Source organism: Nansenia antarctica (assembly GCF_963989245.1).
Source record: "Nansenia antarctica genome assembly, chromosome: 10".
Lineage (NCBI taxonomy): Eukaryota > Metazoa > Chordata > Actinopteri > Argentiniformes > Microstomatidae > Nansenia > Nansenia antarctica.
The window spans coordinates 5,357,873-5,379,001 of record NC_137680.1 but is presented as its reverse complement, the minus strand read 5'-3'; the positions used below and the strand labels follow the sequence as shown (position 1 = coordinate 5,379,001).

Sequence of the window (21,129 nt, the reverse complement as noted above, 5' to 3'; positions counted from 1 at the left end):
CACCCGTCTGCTCTGCCTGTGTCCATGAAAACCACCGCACTAATTTCACAAGCTACCGGTCATTTTACAAGACCAATCATCGGATATTGCGCATTAGTAGATCTAGGGAACAAACTGATTAGACTGAGCCTGTCCTGTTGTCATGTACCCGCTGCATGCGGCATAGAAAAGGAAATGAAAAAGATCCCCCCTGCCACACAGCATTGAAGTCATCCAGCCTGACCTTTGAGACACCTTGTAGTTAAGTCCTCCAGTGTGGTCAGACATGTCAAGTCATGGAGCATGGACATTTGCAACATAGCCTATCACTGTCATTAGTGGTTAATTTCGGAATAGTCTAATCATAGAATGAATGATCAAAGGGTAACCTAATTTTCCCATAATTTAATGACTGTTGACTCATCATTCAACATCGGTGGAATGAGTCCTGCGTCGCCACCTTGTGGAACTTTCAATCTGGAATCTGACCAAGTCAAGGTCGCAATAGAAAAATCAGGCAGGGCATGGATCATTCTCATGTGCCCCAAGACCATGTCCTACTGGGGCGATTACTTCGAAACACAAGATAATACCACAATACCTGATAGTACAGTCTTATAGGCGGTAAATCTCAATATTTTATTGATAATATGTGGAAATTAGGTACGCTACATGGCAAAAAAACAATTCATTTAAAGCATAGTTTCCAAACTCAGTATTAGTGTTAACATTAAACAAATTCTAATATTTAGTGACAAACACATTAACTGTGCTCCTTATGTGAGAATATCTGTGAGCCCAGTATAAAATATGGCATATGGAAAGGCCTATGGGATATGATAGCCTACATTGTCAAAGCCACAATCGTTTTATGCTCAAGTTGGGAGTTTCCTTCATGTCAGGGAACTATTGCATCCAGGCAATAAGTTACACAAGACAGAACATTAGAATACTCTGTTTGATATCATTTGATGAATAATGGCAAAGGGGTAGGGCTGACTAGACTTTGGCAACTTCAGAAGCTATTCTCTGGAACATAGTCAACTTCATTTGAAGTGACAGAGGGCTTGTATTGTCATACTAATGATAAACACATGTTCTGAAAAGAACAAAACCCGTTGATATTATTCTGATGACGACCAACTTTACAACGTCTTGACCCAAAACTCCAAGCTAACTGCACTTGAACGATGGTTTGTGTCATTACAGTGTGAGCCAGTGAACTGACATTTAGTTGTCATAACATATTATGTTATGTCATTTTTATGATTCTGTAATATGTTAGGTTTTATGATAGTGGGGTTCAAGTTAAATGTAATCACCACATTGAGTCTCTCCAAACCTCATAGCAGTTACAGCCACTTAAAGACTGATCTATGGCCAGTTAAGCATTTCCCCCATAATGTTTAAGGTTAGGATCTGGGGAGGGTGAGCTGATCTCAGCTGTGTTGTCTGCAGGTCTCCTCTAAGCCAGAGACCCAATCTGCAGTAATTCACAGTCTAGTCCTCTGATTTGCTGGAAGCTCGTCCTGGTCAAGTCCCCACAGGAAACTGCGGAGGCGTGTCACTTCCTTTTGGAGCTCGGGGCTGGGGATTGGCTGGGAGAGGTCCAGCCGAGGAGTCTCGTTTGGCAGGATGAGAGGAGGATGGTCCAGGAAGCTCTCAAAGATGTCTGAATGGAGAGAAGAGAGAGCATAAAGAAATGTTTAGCGGCCTGAGAGTCTTATTCGTACATCAGGTTTACTGATGTTAGACCACTAGCAGCAATCTAATCATGGTTACATGTAATGGTAAACCAATGGTAAACAAGTTGTTAACTGAAGAAAATACATTTCAACACGTTCCATGAGACGGAACGTTCGGAACGTTCCATGAGACGCCTTTCTCTGTCTCACCTCCACTCAGCTCTGTGCCAGGGGGCGGAGCCCAGGAAGCAGGCGGGGCTCTGGCTGGCCCCAGCTTGTAATGGGTCAGCAGATGGTGCAGCTGGGCGGGGCTTAACAAGGCGTGGTCCTCCTGCAGACTGCCCCAGGATGACTGGCAGGGGAGACACAGGGAATGACTAATCAATCAACATCGAAAATAGGAAAAGATGATTTCCTACCAATCCTCCCTGGAGCTGTATTGTATTACCTGGATGAGGCGGGTCTTGGGGACACACAGGAAGTTTACTGTTACAGACAGCTTCTTCAGGAATTCCGAAGCAATGTCTCCTAATCCGGCCCCCTGGAGCCAGTCCAGAACCAAATCCAGGTTGGTGCGGATCTGGACTGCTCGGGACCAGGAGAACAACCCATCTGAGAGAGAGAGAGAGAGAGAGAGAGAGAGAGAGAGAGAGAGAGAGAGAGAGAGAGAGAGAGAGAGAGAGAGAGAGAAAGAGGCGTCTCTAATGATTCCTGAGCAGAAGTTAGAGAATGTATTCAAAGCTAAAACCTTTTAAGCTAACTTTATAGGGTTAGTTACAACCCCACTAATATTTAGCTGTGGTCATTCCCAGTAACGTAGGATATAAAGGTATGATACAGCGGTCTGTGACCCAGCACGACATCTAAAATCCAAACACATCAGAAGAACACCCAAGCCTACTCTCCTAATGCAACTTTCACATGCTTTTGCCCATCGTGAGGTTGGGAACACAAATGTTGGGACGTGGCCCCGCCCTCACCTCTCTCCAGCAGCGTGTTGAGTAGGGAGGTGTTGGTGAAGAAGAAGAGGTAGCCGAAGGTTTGGGAGGTGAGCGGGGGGGAGAGGCAGGCTTCGCGGGACATGAGCAGGGAGCAACGGTACACCTCCACCAGCCCAGCCACTGTAGGAGGTAAGGACGACACGTCATCCCCTTCTAGGTCCCCCTCTCTACTCTCGCTCCCCTCCGCCACTCTGTCTCTCTCCTTGTCGTTCTCCTCGGTGGAGAAAGGGTTGTTGTCTAGGAGGGCCGGAAGGAGAGAGTACAGGGTCTGAGAGGAGAGAGAGAGAGAGAGAGAGAGAGAGAGAGAGAGAGAGAGAGAGAGAGAGAGTAAGAGAGAGAGAGAGAGAGAGAGAGAGAGAGAAAATCCCATATTAGGGCATTTTACTTTCATTCATAGATAGATAGATGGGTGGATAGATGGGTGGATAAATTGGTGGATGGGTGAGTGGGATGGATAGAGTGCTAACCTTGGTCAGGTGATACACGCACTGCTGAAAGGTGTGCATTATGACGTCATCAAGCAGTGCCAGGGCCTCGGAACAGGTGTCCAGGTCAGCAGACAAAACTGGGTCACCAGGGGCTTTTGGTAACAATAGATACCAAGATCAATACATATTGTAACGCATTAAAAAAGGTTAGGCATAACCTTCACTGTTATTGTCATTGCAGATCCATAACATGTGTCCATTCTCACCTTCAAACTCCCACTCCCTCTCCATGGTCTCAACTTTGACCTGGAAGAAGTTGAGGAGCTCTGTGGCGTTTGACATCCAGAACATCAGAGGTCGAAGGTCAGACGATAGTTTCTGCGCACTGGGCGCGCTCAGTTCAGCTTCCTGATCAGTGGAACTGGAAAGACCAGGTGGTAAACAACAATGTTCAGTCTGTTCCTATTGGTGGATTGGAGTTGAATGTAATTGTTCAGATAAAAAATATGTTATATTTTGAAATGTGTGTGTTGATATTTAATAAGAATCCATGTTGTTCTAGTCTAAGGCTTTACCTTAACCTTACCGTTATCCATACATTTAACTGTACAGTATCTGGATGTTTTTAACATACCGGTACTACTTAAATGTGAAAACATACTACTACGACTTAAATACATACTACTGAAAAATGCATAAACACAAACAATCACAGTGATTCATTCAGCAAAAGGGGAAATTATTTCCAAACAGAGGACATTTTGACATTGAGCAGGAATCTTCTTACTTCTGTGTGGGATGCTTATCCCCAAATTCCTTGATGTTATCCTGTAAAAAAAAAAAAAAAAAGTTGGAGAGAGAAAAGAGGAGAGATGTCTCGACTTAGTGAAGGGGTGGAGGAGGGGTAACAGAGCCAAGACCGCCAGGACAATTACAACACATTTTCCAGCAGAAAGGAAGTGACATCAGCTCATCCCAAACCTACAGGGTTGCTGCAGTGAGAGGCATCTGCATGTCTGTAACCCTTTACACACTTATTTGGTCGTAAACCTGTCAGTGGCTCTCCCTGCTGCCCGTGGCAACAGGCCCCTCCTGAGACATCTTCTGCCCCTCAGCACTGCGTCTCCTAAAGACACCCGCTTTCCCCTCTACTGTGTCCCTAAAAACGTCTATTGCCCCCCTTGTACTGTTTCTCTGTTTCTCCAGTGTAAAAAAAATAAAAAACTTTAGAAGTAGGTGATAGGAGAAGGTTTTTCCTTCTATCAATGGCCCCGGGCCTGAGCTGGATTACTCTTCCTGCAACGACTGGTGGATTGATGATTCACTTGCTTAGTATTCAAATGTATTGTATCTGCTAAATGCCAAAAGTGTAATGTAAATGCAACTGCCCCTCTGATATTCACACCAAGGTCAACAAGGCTTAAAAAAAAGAAAAGAAAAAGTGTTTGCCATGGTTATATTAAGACACTCTCTAACTGGTATTACATGTAATGTCATTGACTTACCCAAACGATCCCTTTGACCTGATTGGCTGCCTTAAGAAGTAGTTGGGGTGTGAGTGCAGGGTCGAGGTGCTTGGAGGCGTGGTCAATCATGACAGACAGTAGATAGGCTGGGGCTAAAGGCCCGCCTCCTGAGTCTGGAGAAGAATTCTTGGAGATAATCTCCTGAGGGAGATAGAAGGAGAAGAAGCAAACCATGGGTGGTGGTGATGGTTTATTTAACATCTCTGCTTCGGCTCGTATTTCTCGGGTATTAACCAGGGGGTCGTCAAATCCTCAGTTGAGATCTGGACACATCACGTCTCAAGTAGAACTCTCTGGTAGTGGTGGTCTAGTGGATAGTGAGTTGGACTTGTGATCGGAAGGTTGTGAGTTCAAATCCCGCCTTAAACCACACCACTACTAGTGTGCCCTTGAGTAAGGCACTTAGCCCTCAGTTACTCCAGGGGGAATGTCCCTGTAATTCGTAATTGTAAATCGCTTTGGATTAAAAATGTCTGCTAAATGGCAAAATTATTACAATTATTATTATTGGTCCTTCTCTCACCTGTAGCAGGGTGTCGGCGTGACGGGGCTGGAACTTCAGCAGGGCGTCAGTGGAGCCCAGGTACTGCCTCAGCGCTTCCTGCCTGTCCACCAGTCCCGAGGGGCAGCAGGTGGAGGGGGCGTCGGCCTGCCAGGGTAGGGCCAACGCCAGGGGTGCCGTCGGGGTCACTCGAGGGTCACGGTACAGGAAGAGGAAGTGGCCCCCCAGGCCAATAATATCTCCAGGTTTTAGCACCGCCTCCCTGTATAAGGCGGCGCCGTTGTGGGTGACCGCCCCTCCCCTGAAGGGACGTGCCAGAGCTGGTAAAAATGGAAGAAGAACATTGTTCTAGAACATTACTGATAAATTCATTGTGAAGAACATTGTTCTAGAACATTACTGATAAATGATGTGTGTGAAAACATATTTTCGGAGAGAGTAATACTGTATAGTCAGGCGCCAAGGTAGGTAGACACAGTGAGTACATGACTGTATTCATTATTTATATTGTGTCTGTAAGTTTAGTTGCATGACCGTCTGCAAACCGGGCCGATGGAGAGATTGGCTTGACTTGTACCTTGTCCAGAGGGTGTATCAGGTACAGCCGAGTCTCTCCTGATCAACAGGTGCCTGGCCAGCATGTCAGGAGCGGAGAGGAACGTGTCCACCTTCAACGGCCTTTTCCCTTTCCTCTCCCTCTCCCTGTCCTTCTCTCTCTCCCTCATTGTCGGTTTCCTCCCAAACACGTGTGTGTGACCCGCCATGATGTACAAAACAAAGTCCTGAACAACACAACACAAGAAAGAGGAATAAAAGAAGAGAGAGGGGAGTCTGTTATCATCTGAGTGCCATGGTTAGAATAATCTACCATCTGAGAGATCTTAAGTTGCATAGAAGGCACAGGAGATAAGGTATGAAGTGTGTCACAGTTTGCTACAATGAGGACCTGTGTGAGGTCATTGTGCTGGATGAAGTGATGTATACAGAGGGATTTTGCGCTGTCTCTGAAGGTATTGTGCTGCTGTGAGGTTGTTTTGTGCTCGGAGTTGAATGGGAGAGGCTGCAAAGAGGGATGGAAACAGTGATGGTATGTGGCGATTGGAGACATGCAGGTATGATGTCATGTTCAGGGTGTGTGGTGGTGTGTGTGCGTCAGTGTGTGTCCCTGTGCATGTCTGTGTACGTTTGTTTCTGCATGTGTATGTTTGTGTGTGTGTGTGTGTGTGTGTGTTTGTGTGTGTGTGTGTGTGTGTGTGTGTGATATCATCTGGCGGCGCAGGTCTAGCCTTGCTCTGGTCGTAGCCCTGCAGCAACAGGAAGTAGGGCCGGTCCGTGGGTGGAAGGATCAAGCTTTGTGACATCACTTCCAGGTCACAGTTGGAGTAGTCTTTCTCCTCCTCCAGTGTCTTTGTTGTTCTCCGGTCTACCTCACCTCCGATCTTTGACCCCATAATCTACAAGAGAGGGTGGAGGCTTCTAAGGTCAAAGGTCAAACCTTACACGTCTGAAATGAACCTTTCCTTTTTACTCCTCTGCTAATATTTCTTATAATTTAATGTGATCCCTCAAATGTTCATTCATTGTCTCACTTTATTTTCCCTCTTTCTTTCATCGCTCTTTCATTCTCTCTTTCTCACCTCTCCTGGCTCCATCATCATGCTCACGACATTCTTCCTATCCTGCTGGGGACCACCGTTGTTGTTGCCAAGACGACGGGGGTCATTCGTTCCGACGTGGTTGCCCTGACGACGCCTCAGACTGAGGTTCATGTCACTGATGCTCCTCCTGAGCTCTGTGTTCCGTCCTCGATGACCTCGCTCACCCTCCTCCGCTCCGCCCCCGGACGATATTCGGTTCCGCCTCCAACGCACACCTGTTACCACAAACCACAATGACCATAAGACAAGTTTGGCCTGCAAATAACACTGAACCACATTATTACTGGGGTCCTCTAAGGATCCTAGATTGAATCATTGTAAAGTGGTTCATTTATCTATCTGGATGAATATGTCTCCAGGTGTCAAATTTTGCAGATGCCAAGTATGATAGGGTTAGGGTTAGGCTATGAGATCTATCTTGGTGTTTTGTGTCTGTTTACCTGTACAGTTCTCTCCGTCCCTCTCTCGCTCCTGTTCCTTCTCCCTCTCTTCCCTCTCGTAGTCCTCCCGTCTCTCGATCTCAAAGCGGCGCTCAAATCCGTCCTTGGGCCGCCACATATCCACCAATAGCAAGGGGCATTCCCAGGCGGCCACGCCCCTCCGACATTCCGTCTTCCATTGGAGGGTTCCGTCCGGCAGCTTAATGGGCTTTCCGATGACATCACACAACAGGAAGTCCTCAGGGCTGTGTTTCTGGAGAGCTGGGATTTTTTTTTTTTCCACAACAAAAAAGATGGTTGAAAATGGATGGTATAAAACAGGTCAGAATCTGAATCAGAATCGCTTTGATTATGTTATTACGTTATTACATTTTATGACATTAAGTACACAAGAGTACAATTCTTTGGCTTTGGTTCGTCAACATTGGCATTGTTGGAGCATCAAGACACGAAATCACAATAATAAAGTTAAGTAATGAAGTAAAATAAAATCGAGTAAAATAAGTAATAATAAAGTAATAAAGTGATACTACAGTGGCTTCAATAGTGCAAAATGCTGTGCGAGGTACAATGAGATTAAATACAAATACAATACATTACAGTAGTTAAGTAGTCAAGTAGTGTTATTTTAGATTCATTTTTGGAGTGTGCGTGGGGCTGGTTTGGGGATGAAGGTCATTGTTACTCAGTGTTCAAAGTTGAGTCTCAAAGAGTGCATGCAATATCAGTTTCATCATGTTTTAGGCATGAATAGTGACTGACTGTATGAATGAATGACTGTAGGGATCATAGGGAAGGAGTCTCTCTCTCTCCCTCTCTCTCTCTCTCTATTTCCCTTACCTACGTCCTCTGTCTCCTCCCTCTCTCTCTCTGTATAGCGGGTGATGACCTGAGCGATGAGCTGTCTGGCTGTCGACTGAGCATTGGCCAGCAGGGAGCGGTAGTTCGCCCCGCTGGAGAGGGCATCCCCGTAGATCTTCACCAGGCCCGGGGCGGAGGACGAGGCCGGGGGCAGGTAGTGGTGGGACGAGGGGGCCGCCGAGTGGGCCCACAGCTCTCTCTCCTTCTCCCCTATAGCCTGGTCCCGGTCACTGTTAGAGCGCCCCCTCAGGAAGAGATGAGAAAGGCGCTTGGTGCGGGACTGGGAAACGGCAGGACGGGGCCGGAGGAATGCCGGAGACGGGGCTGGGGAGGGGGGGGCGAGGGAGGGGGTGGAGATGGAGAGGGAAGAGGAAGGGGCAGAGGGGGCCTCATGGAGGGAGGCTGCGTCAGAGCTGGTAGTGGACCTTGAGAGGGAGAAAGAGAAAGAGGGAGGGAGGGAGAGAGGGGGGAAGAGGAAAGGGGACGGAAGGGACAGTTCAGCTGTGAGTTACGACTGACTGAGTTGAACATGGACAGGCAGGCAACCAGCACTGAATACTACAGAGGGAATGGTTCACAGGGTTCAATGGCCAATGTGATGATACATTAACATACAATCAATACCTCATAATGCATACTGTTATCTAGACCCCTTTATTCTCAGCTGTAAAATGGCATATTATAAGCCATGAAAAGCGAGTGAGAAAAAATTAGGAGAGCCAGGCAGACTGATAGGGGATATAGATTACAGTTTTGATTTGATCAGTGACCATTCGATTGGTCAATCGATTTTGCAACTGTAGAGTTTCACTCCACACTAACAATGTGAGTGAAAGATATTTGGAAAGCAGAACAGTGTGAAAGAAGTAGAGGTAAGAAGAACTAGTTTGTTTTAAAACTCTCTGTAAGTCATTGGGAATAGTGGGAAGTCCCCCATGTACCCTGACTGGAGGGACAGTGAGTGGATAACTGTATGAGGTGCAGGTAAGAGAGAGGGAACATGATAATATAGACATGAGAGAGAGAGAGACCCAGACTGACTTGACAGACACAGCGCTGGGCCAGCGACCTCCCAGCTTGGCAAAGTGTTTCCTGGGTGAGTTGATCCACAGGCCCACAGGGAAATGGAGCTTCCTGAAACGAGGACTCTCAGACCCCTCCATCTGAGAATGAGAGAGAGTAAGAGAGTAAGAGAGAGAGAGAGAGAGAGAGAGAGAGAGAGAGAGAGAGAGAGAGAGAGAGAGAGAGAGAGAGAGAGATAGAGAGATCAGATTGAAGAGTAGGAATTGAAAGAACACATCATCACATGTATTTCTAGGATTAAAGTGACCAGAGGGGGGCTATTTTATTTTATGGTTCATACTCTGAGAAAACAGACCAATTGTATGTAAAACTCATATTAAAATAATGTCAAAAACTCATGTCACCATTACAGAGATAGAATCATTCAAGAAGGTTTGTGAAATACTAGTATGATCATCATCATCCTCATCATCCTCATCATCATCATCATCAAATAATAGCCTTCCTGCCCCCTTTCCCCCAGCCAACCCCATTGTTGAAGGACAGCAGATGTTTGGTCTCTCGAATCATCTCCAATTCTGTTACTGTATATGTCATCTTTTATAGCAAAGCTACTCTAAATATAGCGTGCGTCATTCCTCATTCTCCAAACAGGAAGGGTCTTTTTGCAGGACTCAGGTCCAGCTGTCGTGTTGAAAGGGAAATGCCCACTCTAAAGGTCACTTGTTCGCTCCTTAGTGAGTGCAAGGAGTAGGGTGAAGCTTCTCCTAGACACCGATCTAACTTCACTTATGTGTTTCTTATGGTCTCCCACCCGAATGGATCCAGTTAGGATTAGGGAGAGGACTATGAATAAAGTAGAACGTTTTGTTCCTCTGCTACTCCTCAAGTGTGGTAGGGAGAACTGGTCAAATAATATGTTCATTTACCTTTTAATTATTGTTCTTTTGATTCTATATGGGATTAAAGCCAACACAGCACAAAACATAGGTGTTGTTTCACAGATTTAAGGTGGAAATCAACACATATCATGACTACAACAGCTTATTTCACTAATGTAGTTGGATGACTGCTCAAAAATGTAACTTAAATGGGAAAGTAACACAACAATCCACCCTCACCAATTATTTTAAAACACTTACCCAGGATGACCGTGGTTCCTTCTTTATGTGTTAGTCCTTTGCGGGTGGGGTGCTTTCCTTAACTCAAATACGAATATATTGAAAAGCAGCTTAATAACAAATTTTCCCTTTTCCCCAAGACAAAAACTCCATTTTGAAAAGGTCTCTCTATTTGTCGCACGTCTCTCTCTGTCTCTGTCTGTCTGTCTGTCTGTCTCTCTCTCTCTCTGTAACTGTTTCTCTACATCAATATCTTCTCCTTTTTTTATTTAAAAACATCTTTTTAGCCACTTTTCTCGCTGAACTCTCGGTATCTGTGACAAGGTCTGCTCCTTTCTCTGCCTCTCTGGGTCTATAGATAGAGAAACAGGCCCATTGTTCTAAGTGACAGAATTTCCTTCCTTTACACTGGACAACACCTATATCCTGAGCGACAGAGAGAGAGGGAGAGGGACACAGAGAGAGAGAGAGAGAGAGAGAGAGAGAGACAGAGCGACAGAGAGAGAGAGAGAGGGACAGAGAGAGAGAGAGAGAGAGAGAGAGAGAGAGAGAGAGAGAGAGAGAGAGAGAGAGAGAGAGAGAGAGGGCAGAGAGAACATGAGAGCCAGAGAAATTGGGAGATTATTATATACACACACCTAACCCTAACCCTATACACACACAAGCTGGTACTTGTGGCCCTACACGACACATTGTTTAGCATCTACACTGTAATAAAACGCTTTAAAGAGATTAGAAGGGGAATGAAGAGAAGGGAGGAGCGTGGATTAATCCAGGGTACCCCTACCTCTGCACCCAGTCCCTGATCGAGTGTGAAGCCCAATGCACACGGCGTGCGATTTTGTCGCACCACCGAATTCGATTCCATTGTTTTGAATGCATCTCAATGAGACAATGCACACGGCGTGCGATGCGATATTGCCGCACGACAACATTCGATTCTCCATTCACATTCATTCATTCATTGGTGTGAATTGAGAATCGAATGTTGTCGTGCGACAAAATCGCACGCCGTGTGCATTGGGCTTTACTGTTACCAATAGCTTTTGGGTGCTCTGAGAAGTGATGGAGTGATGGAAGGAGGAGGAGATGGGGTGGTGAAGGGAGTGAGGGAGTGGATATAATTAGAATGGGATGGGGTTGATGATACCCATCCAGTCAGTTCATTACTCTAATAAATCCACTGAAAGGAAAAAGAGGTTGATGCCCTACATTGTTAAAGAAGGACATGTGACTTGAGGGCCTTATCTGGGCCTTATCTACTACTAGTTGTTGTGATTGCTTACTTAGCTGTATAGTAAAAGACTTTCACACAACGTATCATGTCGTAACTCATATTGTTTACTTCGATGTACCTCACATTCTCTCAACACACAAGTCTGTATATGTTGATGCATTTGTATTGATGTTCTGGAGTGTTATTGCATTGCATTGCATCATGAACATACAGTCATTTCTAGAAAAGGGGGAAGGAGGAAACAGCGAGCCAGGAAGTTAGAGGGAAAGGGACACCTGTGACCCTTGACCTTATCTGCAACAGGAAGATGGTGACAGGAAGGAGGGACAGAGGGAGCGAGAGAAAAGAGAGAAAGTTAGATACACTGAAGTACAACAAAAGCATCTGTCTAATATCTGTCCCAGTAGCAATGTAGCATCCTAGCATCCTTCCAATTATTATGACACATTATTAGTGTCGTACGTACGACTGAATATTGCCCAGATGCAATTGTATTGAATTGAACAATGAAGGGGGGGGAAACCAAATAAATTCTGCCGCTATCAAATGACCAATGGGACAAATGACTTTGATCTCAGTGATGTTTACAATGTGGTGAAGCTGAGGTGTATGACTAGGATAGAGAGGTCTGTGATTGGTTCTCTTGCAGAAAGCTCTTAATTGAAATACTAGTTACTTGGAAGTCAGGGTATAAAACAGAATGTTTAGAGACAGATCGTGACGTTAGAATTATAAGGTTCTATCTCCATTTTTGTCAAAATGTAGTTTTTTACATAATCTGATCCATTAGGTGTTTATTATCACCTGTGTGGTGTTATTTTTAAAATCTTGTCATTTTTTTGTTAGTAATTCATAAAATACAAAGGTTCCATCTCACAAAACATAATGGAATGTAAAAACTTTGACGTTCAATATCTCTGAACTCCCCTAAACGGAGATAGAACCTTATAATTCTAAACGGAGATAGAACCTTATCATTCTAAACGGAGATAGAACCTTATAATTCTAAACGGAGATAGAACCTTATAATTCTAAACGGAGATAGAACCTTATCATTCTAAACGGAGATAGAACCTTATCATTCTAAACGGAGATAGAACCTTATCATTCTAAGGTCACGAGATGTGTTCTCTTTGTCCAGGTGTGTTGTCTCATCTGAATACTGTCAGAATGACCATGTGGTCATCTCTCTCTCTCTCCCTCTGCCCTTCTCTCTATCATTTACCATGAAGGTAGAATGTCATATTTATATCTTGTAATAATTGTAAAAGTGTACAGTATTATTACAGCCTCATTTGATTCATTCTACTTGACCATTCTTGCACATAATCAGCACAAACTCAACAATTCTTTGCACATAGAGTTAATTAAATTACTTGGGAGTCAGATTATTAATATTGCTATTAACAAAATATAGCCACATTGCCGTTGCATTGTAACTGCCATCCTATTAGGCCCTACAACAAGACATACTGTACAAAACCGTTCAGGATGTGACAGTTCACACGCTGCACTTCCGCTGAGTTGTAGGCCTACAGAACATTGAGTTGGACTCATAACTTGGACTTGGAGAGGAACTCACAGACAGGGACAGAGGTGGCAGGAGACTGTGAACACTCCTTTGCGTCATGGAGTTTCGTTATTTTGTTTGCTTTTGGCATGCGGATGACGACCATGCCCCGTTCCAGGCAGTCCCCACTGTTGGTTTTCTTGGAATACCTGTCAAAATAATGTATTTTACATTGTTAACTGTTTTGGTTGATCCTCTCCCATGCGTCTCTCTCTATGGCGGCTCTTAGAAGGCGGAATTGAGAATGTAGACATTGGCCCTGATTCAGCCCATATATCAGGATGGGGTTTAGGCTTGCATACTCACACTTAGTAACTGGTCAGTCAGTGTCTTGTCCTGGGCAGACATAATGAAACTGTGGGACTACTTGGACTGTTGAGTATTATTAATATGTTGAGCCTGTAACTTGTTAATTGTTATTGTTGTTGGAGGACAGAGATGTGCCGAGATTCCATGTTGAGAGACAGAGGGGACACACGCACACGGGGGCACACACACACACACACACACACACACACACACACACACACACACACACACACACACACACACACACACACACACACACACACACACCACCCACACACACACACACACACACACACACACACACACACACACACACACACACACACACACACACACACGCAGACTTCATGTAATTGTTGTTATTTTTTTATCATTACATTTTAAATATTAGATTAGGAATTAATGGTTTGCAGGCACAGCGAGTCGCTTCCGCCCATTGACGACAACTCAATCATCCAGTCCTTATCCGCTTATCCTCCAACATCCCATCATGCTGTGCGTGTCGCCTTTCTCAGACAGGAAGCACCACTGCCGGAAAGACGTCATACCCAGAGAGGACACCAGTAACAGTCCAAGGTAGGTCGTAGACATCTGTCCAAACATCACATTAACAGAATCAGCTTTAGCGTATTGATCATAACTGTAACAGAATCCATGAGAGATAACGTGGGAGTAACATGTCATTCCATTGTTTTGATTGAGCCGCTAGCTAACGTTAGCTCTTTAGTTAGCATGCAGACCAGTGTAACTGTGCTATGCCTATGCTAAGCTAAGCTAGGCTAGTTGATCTACTTAACATTTGTGTCAAAAAGTAGCTCATGAATCTCGCGAATTCTACGTCAACTGTCTTTGCCATCTGTGGATAGATAGACGGTAATGTTACCTTTCAAAAACATCATTTATAGCTGAGCTAGCTAGGTATGTCAAACCTGGTCAGAGCTGCTGTTTACAATGTCAGTGACATTGTTGCATTACAGGATCATATCAACTATGAGTGTGTGTGTGTGTGTGTGTGTGTGTGTGTGTGTGTGTGTGTGTGTGTGTGTGTGTGTCCCCTCTGTCTCTCAACATGGAATCTCATAGTGGTAATACATGCATTGTCATTTTCCTCTGTTGAATGATAGCTATCATCATTCACAATGGAATTATTGTCATTTTGTTAGTGTTGATCGTCTGTGACTACAAGCTCGCTGCCAACATGTCTGAGGTTATCGAGGAGAAGATCAAGAACTACAGGACGGCTCCCTTCGATGCCCGCTTCCCCAACGTCAACCAGACCCGCAACTGCTTTCAGAACTACTTGGGTGTGTGAACGCCTTCATGTGACACAAACACACACACACTCCCAGCACCACTGATTGAGTCAATGTCTCTTAAATAGATTTAGTCATCATTAGTCGTAAATATGAGCAAATATTTCATTTGCTCATAAGTGTTTATGCATGTCCCACGTAGTGGATTGATAAGAGGTCCTAAACAGTCAATTGCTCTCTCAATCTCTCTCTCTCTCAATCTCAATCTCTCTCTCTCTCTCTCTCTCTCTCTCTCTCTCTCTCTCTCTCAATCTCCTCTCTCTCTCACTCTCTCTCTCTCTCTCTCTCTCTCTCTCTCTCTCCCTCTCTCTCACACTAACTCTTTACTTGCTCTCTCCTCTATTAGACTTCCACAGGTGCAACAAGGCTCTGTCAGAAAAGGGTCAGGATGTTGCCCCCTGCGACTGGTACCAGAGAGTCTACAAGAGCCTCTGTCCCATGAGCTGGGTACGTACATGACTGAACCCTCCTCAGTAGGGATGCTACGATACCCTCAGCACTGCGTCTCCTAAAGACACCCGCTTTCCCCTCTACTGTGTCCCCAAAAACTTCTATTGCCCCCCTTGTACTGTTTCTCTGTTTCTCCAGTGTATATAAATAATAATATAGGTTTAGAGGAAGGTGATATGAGAAGGTTTTTCCTTCTATCAATGGCCCCGGGCCTGAGCTGGATGACTCTTCCTGCTACGACTGGTGGATTGATGATGATTCACATGCTTAGTATTCAAATGTATTGATTGTAAGTCGCTTTTGAATAAGGCGTCTGCTAAATGCCAAAAATGTAAATGTAAATGATAACAAACTCGTACTCGTACCTGATACCATGCTCAAGTACTCATACTCGTAAAACTACCCCCGATACATTCGCCGCGATACCACTTTACAGTGTTGTGCCGTTTTCCTACACTCTCGCAAGATTTCTACTCCTCTCAATGTCATTGGCCAAATGCAGTAAGATATAGTAGTACTTTGGACCAATCAAAGTGACGAAGGGGGTGGGATAAACAAAAATGTCAACAAGCTGGCAGCTAGACTCCAAGACATATTTCAAATATTTGTAACGATCAACTGGGTGAAAGGTTGAAAGTGACAACTTTCAGGTCTACAGTATAATAAGTAGGGGTTGATGTCAAATTGGGAACATACAATCCCCCATGGAGGTTATACCTGTGTACTTTGAAAAGAACAGAATGATAGTAACTGTAATTTCTGTTATGTGCATTAGCAGTTTTATATAGTTTCTTCTTCTTCTTCTTCCAGGTTTCCAAATGGGACGAGCAGATTGAGGGTGGAAGCTTTGCTGGGAGGATCTAAAATGGGGGAGGATCCTACATTTGACCCCTGACCTTGACTGTCCAGCTCGGAATATCCAACATTTGATGTTATTAATGTTTATAATGTTACATACAAAGACTTAATAAAAACACGCACAAAGTAACCTGTCACTGGGGTTTCTTATGGTGTGTGTGAGAGAGGATGCAAGTGTGTGTGTCTGCCTCAATTACAATCCATGATTTTCTTTTACAAAACTACTTTGATACAGTGCTAGAAATTCACTAGAAGGCTATTGAATGACTACATTTATTTGTCCATGGTAGTCCTTTGAGTAATACAAAAATGTATTAGCTCTACTGCTAACCCTGTATTTCTGACCTGGAGAATCAGTTTTATGGAATTACCCAGTTCACAACACAGTAGTAGCACAGGGGGCTGTTCCACGAACGTTGATTAGTATATTCGCGATTAAAAGGAAAGCCTCGTTCAGGCAACTCTCGATTGGGATTCAAGCCTCAAGTGATTCCCTCGAATGAAAATCAGGCTTGTGTCATCAATGTTCACGCAAGTCTGGTTTGGAAATTGTCGATTTGGGAGCGCGCACGAGTTATAAAAAGCCCAGAAGAGCCGATTGTCGACTTGAAAATGACATTAGAGCTTATTGAGCTTCATGAAGATGGAAAATGAAAAGTAAAAAAGGGCAATACTGATGCAATTAACAAGGCGAGGGAAGTGGTTTGGCAAGAGATTGCTGACAGATTAAATGCGTAGGTCATACTAGCACCTACTTATTGTTTTAGTTCAATTTTGTAATAAATGAATATTCACTACTGTGGTTATATTAGCAGCAGACTATATATTATCAGATTGCTAGGCAGACTGGTATTAGCCACTCCCTTCAGTGCATAGTGTTATTTGTAAGACCGGGGTTTGAATCCCGCTTCTGACACACACTTTTTACTGCGTTTCGTTGTCTGATGCTAACAGCGCTAAGGTTGAGGGTTTGATTCCTGTTGGGACCATATATACTGAAAAATATATCCACTCACTGCGATGCCAGTCGCTTTGGATAAAAGCATCAGCTAATTGGCCTATATTATTACTAGTTCAGCCTTCGTGCCTTTTGTACAATAACAGCTCTAGCCAGACGATGGCAGTCGTCACTGATGCACTCATTGCTATTCCCACCTTTTAACACAGGGTGGCAGTGTTGTATCAACTAATCCAGGGCCATAGAGACACTACATAAAAGTATGTGGACCACAATTATGGTCTGGGGCTGTTTTTCATGGTTTGGGCTAGGCCCATTAGTTCCAGTAAAGGAAAATCTTAATGCTATAGCATACAATGAGATTCGAGAGAATTGTATGCTTCCAACTTTATAGCAACAGTTTGGGGAAGGCCCTTTCCTGTTTCAGCATGACAATGCCCCCATGCACAAAGCGAGGTCCATAATGCCACGGTTTGCCAAGTTTGGTGTGGAAGAACTTGACTGGCCTGCACAGAGCCCTGACCTCAACCCCATCGAACACCTTTGGGATGAATTGAAACGCCGACTGCGAGCCAGGCTTTCTCTCCCAACCTGAGGGGTAGTGGTGGACTGTGACAGTCTGTGAGTTGCACTGGTGATCAGGTCATGAGTTCAAATCCCACCTGTGACCTCCACCACTAGTGTGCCCTTGAGTAAGGCACTAATTAATTACTTACCAGTAATCTCTAATTGTAAGTCGCTTCGGATAAATACTTTAAAACCTCAGTAATGCTCTTGTGGCTGAATGCAAGCAAATCCCTGCAACCATGGTCCAAAATCTAGTGGAAAGCCTTCCCAGAAGAGTGTTGTTAGACTGCTGTTATAGCAGCAAAGGGGGGACCAACTCCATATGAATGCCCATGGTTTTGGAATGAGATGTTCAACAAGCACATACAGGTGCAACTCAAAAAATTTGAATATCGTGCAAAAGTTCATTTATTTCAGTAATTCAACTTAAAGGGGTAAACTTGAATATGATATTGACTCATTACATGCAAAGTGAGATATTTCAAGCCTTTATTTGTTATAATTTGGATGATTGTGGCTTACAGCTTATGAAAACCCCAAATTAAATATCTCAGAAAATTAGAATATTGTGAAAAGGTTCAATATTGTAGGCTCAAGTGTCACACTCTGATCAGCCAATTAATCCAAAACACCTGCAAAGGGTTCCTGAGCCTTTAAATGGTCTCTCAGTCTGGTTCAGTAGAATTCACAATCATGGGGAAGGCTGCTGACCTGACAGTTGTGCAGAAAACCATCATCGACACCCTCCACAAGGAGGGAAAGCCTCAAAAGGTAATTGCGAAAGAAGTTGGATGTTCGCAAAGTGCTGTATCAAAGCACATTAATAGAAAGTTAAGTGGAAGGAAAAAGTGTGGAAGAAAAAGGTGCACAAACAACAGGGATGACCGCAGCCTGGAGAGGATTGTCAGGAAAAGGCCATTCAAATGTGTGGGGGAGCTTCACAAGGAGTGGACTGAGGCTGGAGTTAGTGCATCAAGAGTCACCACACACAGACGGATCCTGGACATGGGCTTCAAATGTAGCATTCCTCTTGTAAAGCCGCTCCTGAACAACAAACAACGTCAGAAGCGTCTGACCTGGGCTAAAGAAAAAAAGAACTGGTCTGTTGCTCAGTGGTCCAAAGTTCTCTTCTCTGATGAGAGCAAATGTTGCCTCTCATTTGGAAACCAAGGTTCCAGAGTCTGGAGGAAGAATGGAGAGGCACACAACCCAAGACACTTGAAGTCCAGTGTGAAGTTTCCACAGTCTGTGTTGATTTGGGGAGCCATGTCATCTGCTGGTGTTGGTCCACTGTGCTTTATTAAGTCCACAGTCAACGCAGCCGTCTACCAGGACATTTTAGAGCACTTCATGCTTCCTTCAGCAGACAAGCTTTATGGAGATGCTGACTTCATTTTCCAGCAGGACTTGGCACCTGCCCACACTGCCAAAAGTACCAAAACCTGGTTAAATGACCATGGGATTCCTGTGCTTGATTGGCCAGCAAACTCACCTGACCTGAACCCCATAGAGAACCTTTGGGGCATTGCCAAGAGAAAGATGAGAGACATGAGGCCGAACAATGCAGAAGAGCTGAAGGCCGCTATTGAAGCATCCTGGTCTTCCATAACACCTCAGCAGTGCCACAGGCTGATAGCATCCATGCCACGCCGCATTGAGGCAGTGATTCATGCAAAAGGGGTCCAAACCAAGTACTGAGTACATATGCATGATTATACTTTTCAGAGGGCTGACATTTCTGTATTTAAAATCCTTTTCTTATTGATTTCATGTAATATTCAAATTTTCTGAGATATTTAATTTGGGATTTTCATAAGCTGTAAGCCATAATCATCACATTTATAACAAATAAAGGCTTTAAATATCTCGCTTTGCATGTAATGAGTCTATATAATATCTAAGTTTAACCCTTTAAGTTGAATTACTGAAATAAAATAACTTTTGCACAATATTCACATTTTTTGAGTTGCACCTGTATGGGTGTGATGTTCAGGTGTCCACATACGTTTGTAGTGTATGTCTGTGTGAACTTATTCACACACACAGCTGCATCTATCTATACCCACCTGACCTGACCATGGTTAGAGAAGTTCAGCTATATCATTTGGCATTATTATTTCACTCAAGAAACCCCATTGGGAAACTCCTCATGTGACTCCAAAATAAATTGTTCATTAAATATGGTTTTAGATCAGTAATATGATCAGTGTCGACAGAATGTTCATTATTTATGACCGTGCTTCAAGTGAGTTGAGGCAACATTCCCATTATTTATGACAGCGCTTCAAGTGAGTTGAGGCAACATTCCCATTATTTATGACCGTGCTTCAAGTGAGTTGAGGCAACATTCCCATTATTTATGACAGCGCTTCAAGTGAGTTGAGGCAACATTCTCAGGCAAGAACTCAAGCCGCCTGTGTCCAACGCTACAGTAAGCTCACTTTTCGAATATATCATGTATTCTACATTTAACTCCATACGAAATTATGATTCATGAGTTTTGTTTGAATCCTTACATTTCATGGTCATTTCATGCTGACATACCCTATTCTCAAAACCACACCTGTTTCTGTTGTGCCATATGATGCCATACCACTTACTTCCACTAGAGGCAGAGGCATGTGTTTGAATGCACGTAGGCCACCACTCACATCCTACCCTCTCTTCTCTCCTACTACACACATAAAGTGTTTACAGATTTCATGCGACGTGATTAGTTTAGAAATCCACATGACCAGTGGAAACGTTTAGTTTCCCTGGCAACAGCTCCAAGACCACAGACAGGCCGCAGACAGCTAAGCTGATGGAGAGATGTTGATGTAAGTATGGATGGACTGGGAGAGGGAAAGAATACGCCCAGAGAAGTCATGTGCTGTATCTCATTCTTCAATGCACTGTTCATGTTAAACTGCCCCACGCTCTACTTTATCCTTCTGTCTCCTTCCCTACTGGTAGGATACTGCTGTGATGTCATAGAGAACCTGTGTCTGTATTCTCTGTATTCTTTTTTTCACCTCCCTGCCTTCCTCAGTTTTAAGCCCTTGTTATTAATAATAATAATAATAATACATTAGACTTATATAGCACTTTTCTAGACACTCAAAGACGCTTAAACAAACTGAAAAGATTGAGTAGTAATAATATAAAGAAACAAAAAATAAATAAAAGAAAGTATAGGGGCCTAATGAAGGTAGTGCTGGGGACACATGGGAAGGGGAGGGGGAGAGGGTTAATTGGTTAAGGCAAGCTTGAAGAGGTGGGTTTTGAGGGCCTGTTTAAATGTTTAAAGACGCAAGCTCAGGTCTGATCACCCTGTAGCTGGCCACCTTTGGCCAGGGTGTATAGTGTCAAGGCCGATGAACCAAGGGAACACTACTGATGATGCGTCCCAAATGACAGACTAACCCCAGCTCCCCATGCATCCACCATTCATCACCAAGACGACACCCTCATGTATGTACCTGCACAAAGGAAATCAACATCTTATCCTATGCTTCATAAACTGGCAGGGTGTTGGCCTGTCTGATGTGGTTGGGGAGGGCGTTCCAGAGGGAAGGGGCTGAGGCTGAAAAGGCGAGGCGCAGGTTGAGGACTTCATGCTGGTGACTGTGGAGGATAGGACGGAATCAGTGATTGGACCGAA

At 44.2% G+C, this 21,129-nt stretch overlaps 2 protein-coding genes across 2 annotated transcripts; one reads left to right on the top strand and one right to left on the bottom strand.

Annotated features, from left to right (window-relative positions):
- Positions 1 to 1,386: 1,386 nt before the first annotated feature.
- rasip1 (Ras interacting protein 1) lies at positions 1,387 to 10,352 on the bottom strand. The gene is made up of 16 exons (XM_080540191.1): positions 10,246 to 10,352; positions 9,122 to 9,243; positions 8,060 to 8,505; positions 7,220 to 7,480; positions 6,759 to 6,994; positions 6,408 to 6,575; positions 5,699 to 5,903; positions 5,143 to 5,441; positions 4,599 to 4,760; positions 3,881 to 3,921; positions 3,360 to 3,514; positions 3,133 to 3,245; positions 2,645 to 2,933; positions 2,113 to 2,276; positions 1,875 to 2,016; positions 1,387 to 1,651 (listed from the first exon to the last, which is right to left on the bottom strand). Exons 2-16 carry the CDS (start codon positions 9,241 to 9,243, stop codon positions 1,473 to 1,475), a joined length of 2,982 nt encoding a protein of 993 aa, XP_080396317.1. The 5' UTR covers positions 10,246 to 10,352; the 3' UTR covers positions 1,387 to 1,472.
- Positions 10,353 to 13,869: 3,517 nt separating this feature from the next.
- cox6b2 (cytochrome c oxidase subunit 6B2) lies at positions 13,870 to 16,149 on the top strand. The gene is made up of 4 exons (XM_080540247.1): positions 13,870 to 13,916; positions 14,504 to 14,644; positions 15,000 to 15,100; positions 15,914 to 16,149. Exons 2-4 carry the CDS (start codon positions 14,539 to 14,541, stop codon positions 15,965 to 15,967), a joined length of 261 nt encoding a protein of 86 aa, XP_080396373.1. The 5' UTR covers positions 13,870 to 13,916; positions 14,504 to 14,538; the 3' UTR covers positions 15,968 to 16,149.
- The last annotated feature ends 4,980 nt before the right edge of the window (positions 16,150 to 21,129 follow it).

Coding starts and splice junctions, on each gene's coding strand:
- cox6b2 (XM_080540247.1), top strand. CDS start 14,539: ATGTCTGAGGTTATCGAGGAGAAGATCAAGAACTACAGGACGGCTCCC. Junction 14,645..14,999: donor CTGCTTTCAGAACTACTTGG/GTGTGTGAACGC, acceptor CTCCTCTATTAG/ACTTCCACAGGTGCAACAAG. Junction 15,101..15,913: donor GCCTCTGTCCCATGAGCTGG/GTACGTACATGA, acceptor TTCTTCTTCCAG/GTTTCCAAATGGGACGAGCA.
- rasip1 (XM_080540191.1), bottom strand. CDS start 9,243: ATGGAGGGGTCTGAGAGTCCTCGTTTCAGGAAGCTCCATTTCCCTGTG. Junction 6,576..6,758: donor TGATGATGGAGCCAGGAGAG/GTGAGAAAGAGA, acceptor CCTCTCTTGTAG/ATTATGGGGTCAAAGATCGG. Junction 1,652..1,874: donor TGGCACAGAGCTGAGTGGAG/GTGAGACAGAGA, acceptor CTCTCCATTCAG/ACATCTTTGAGAGCTTCCTG.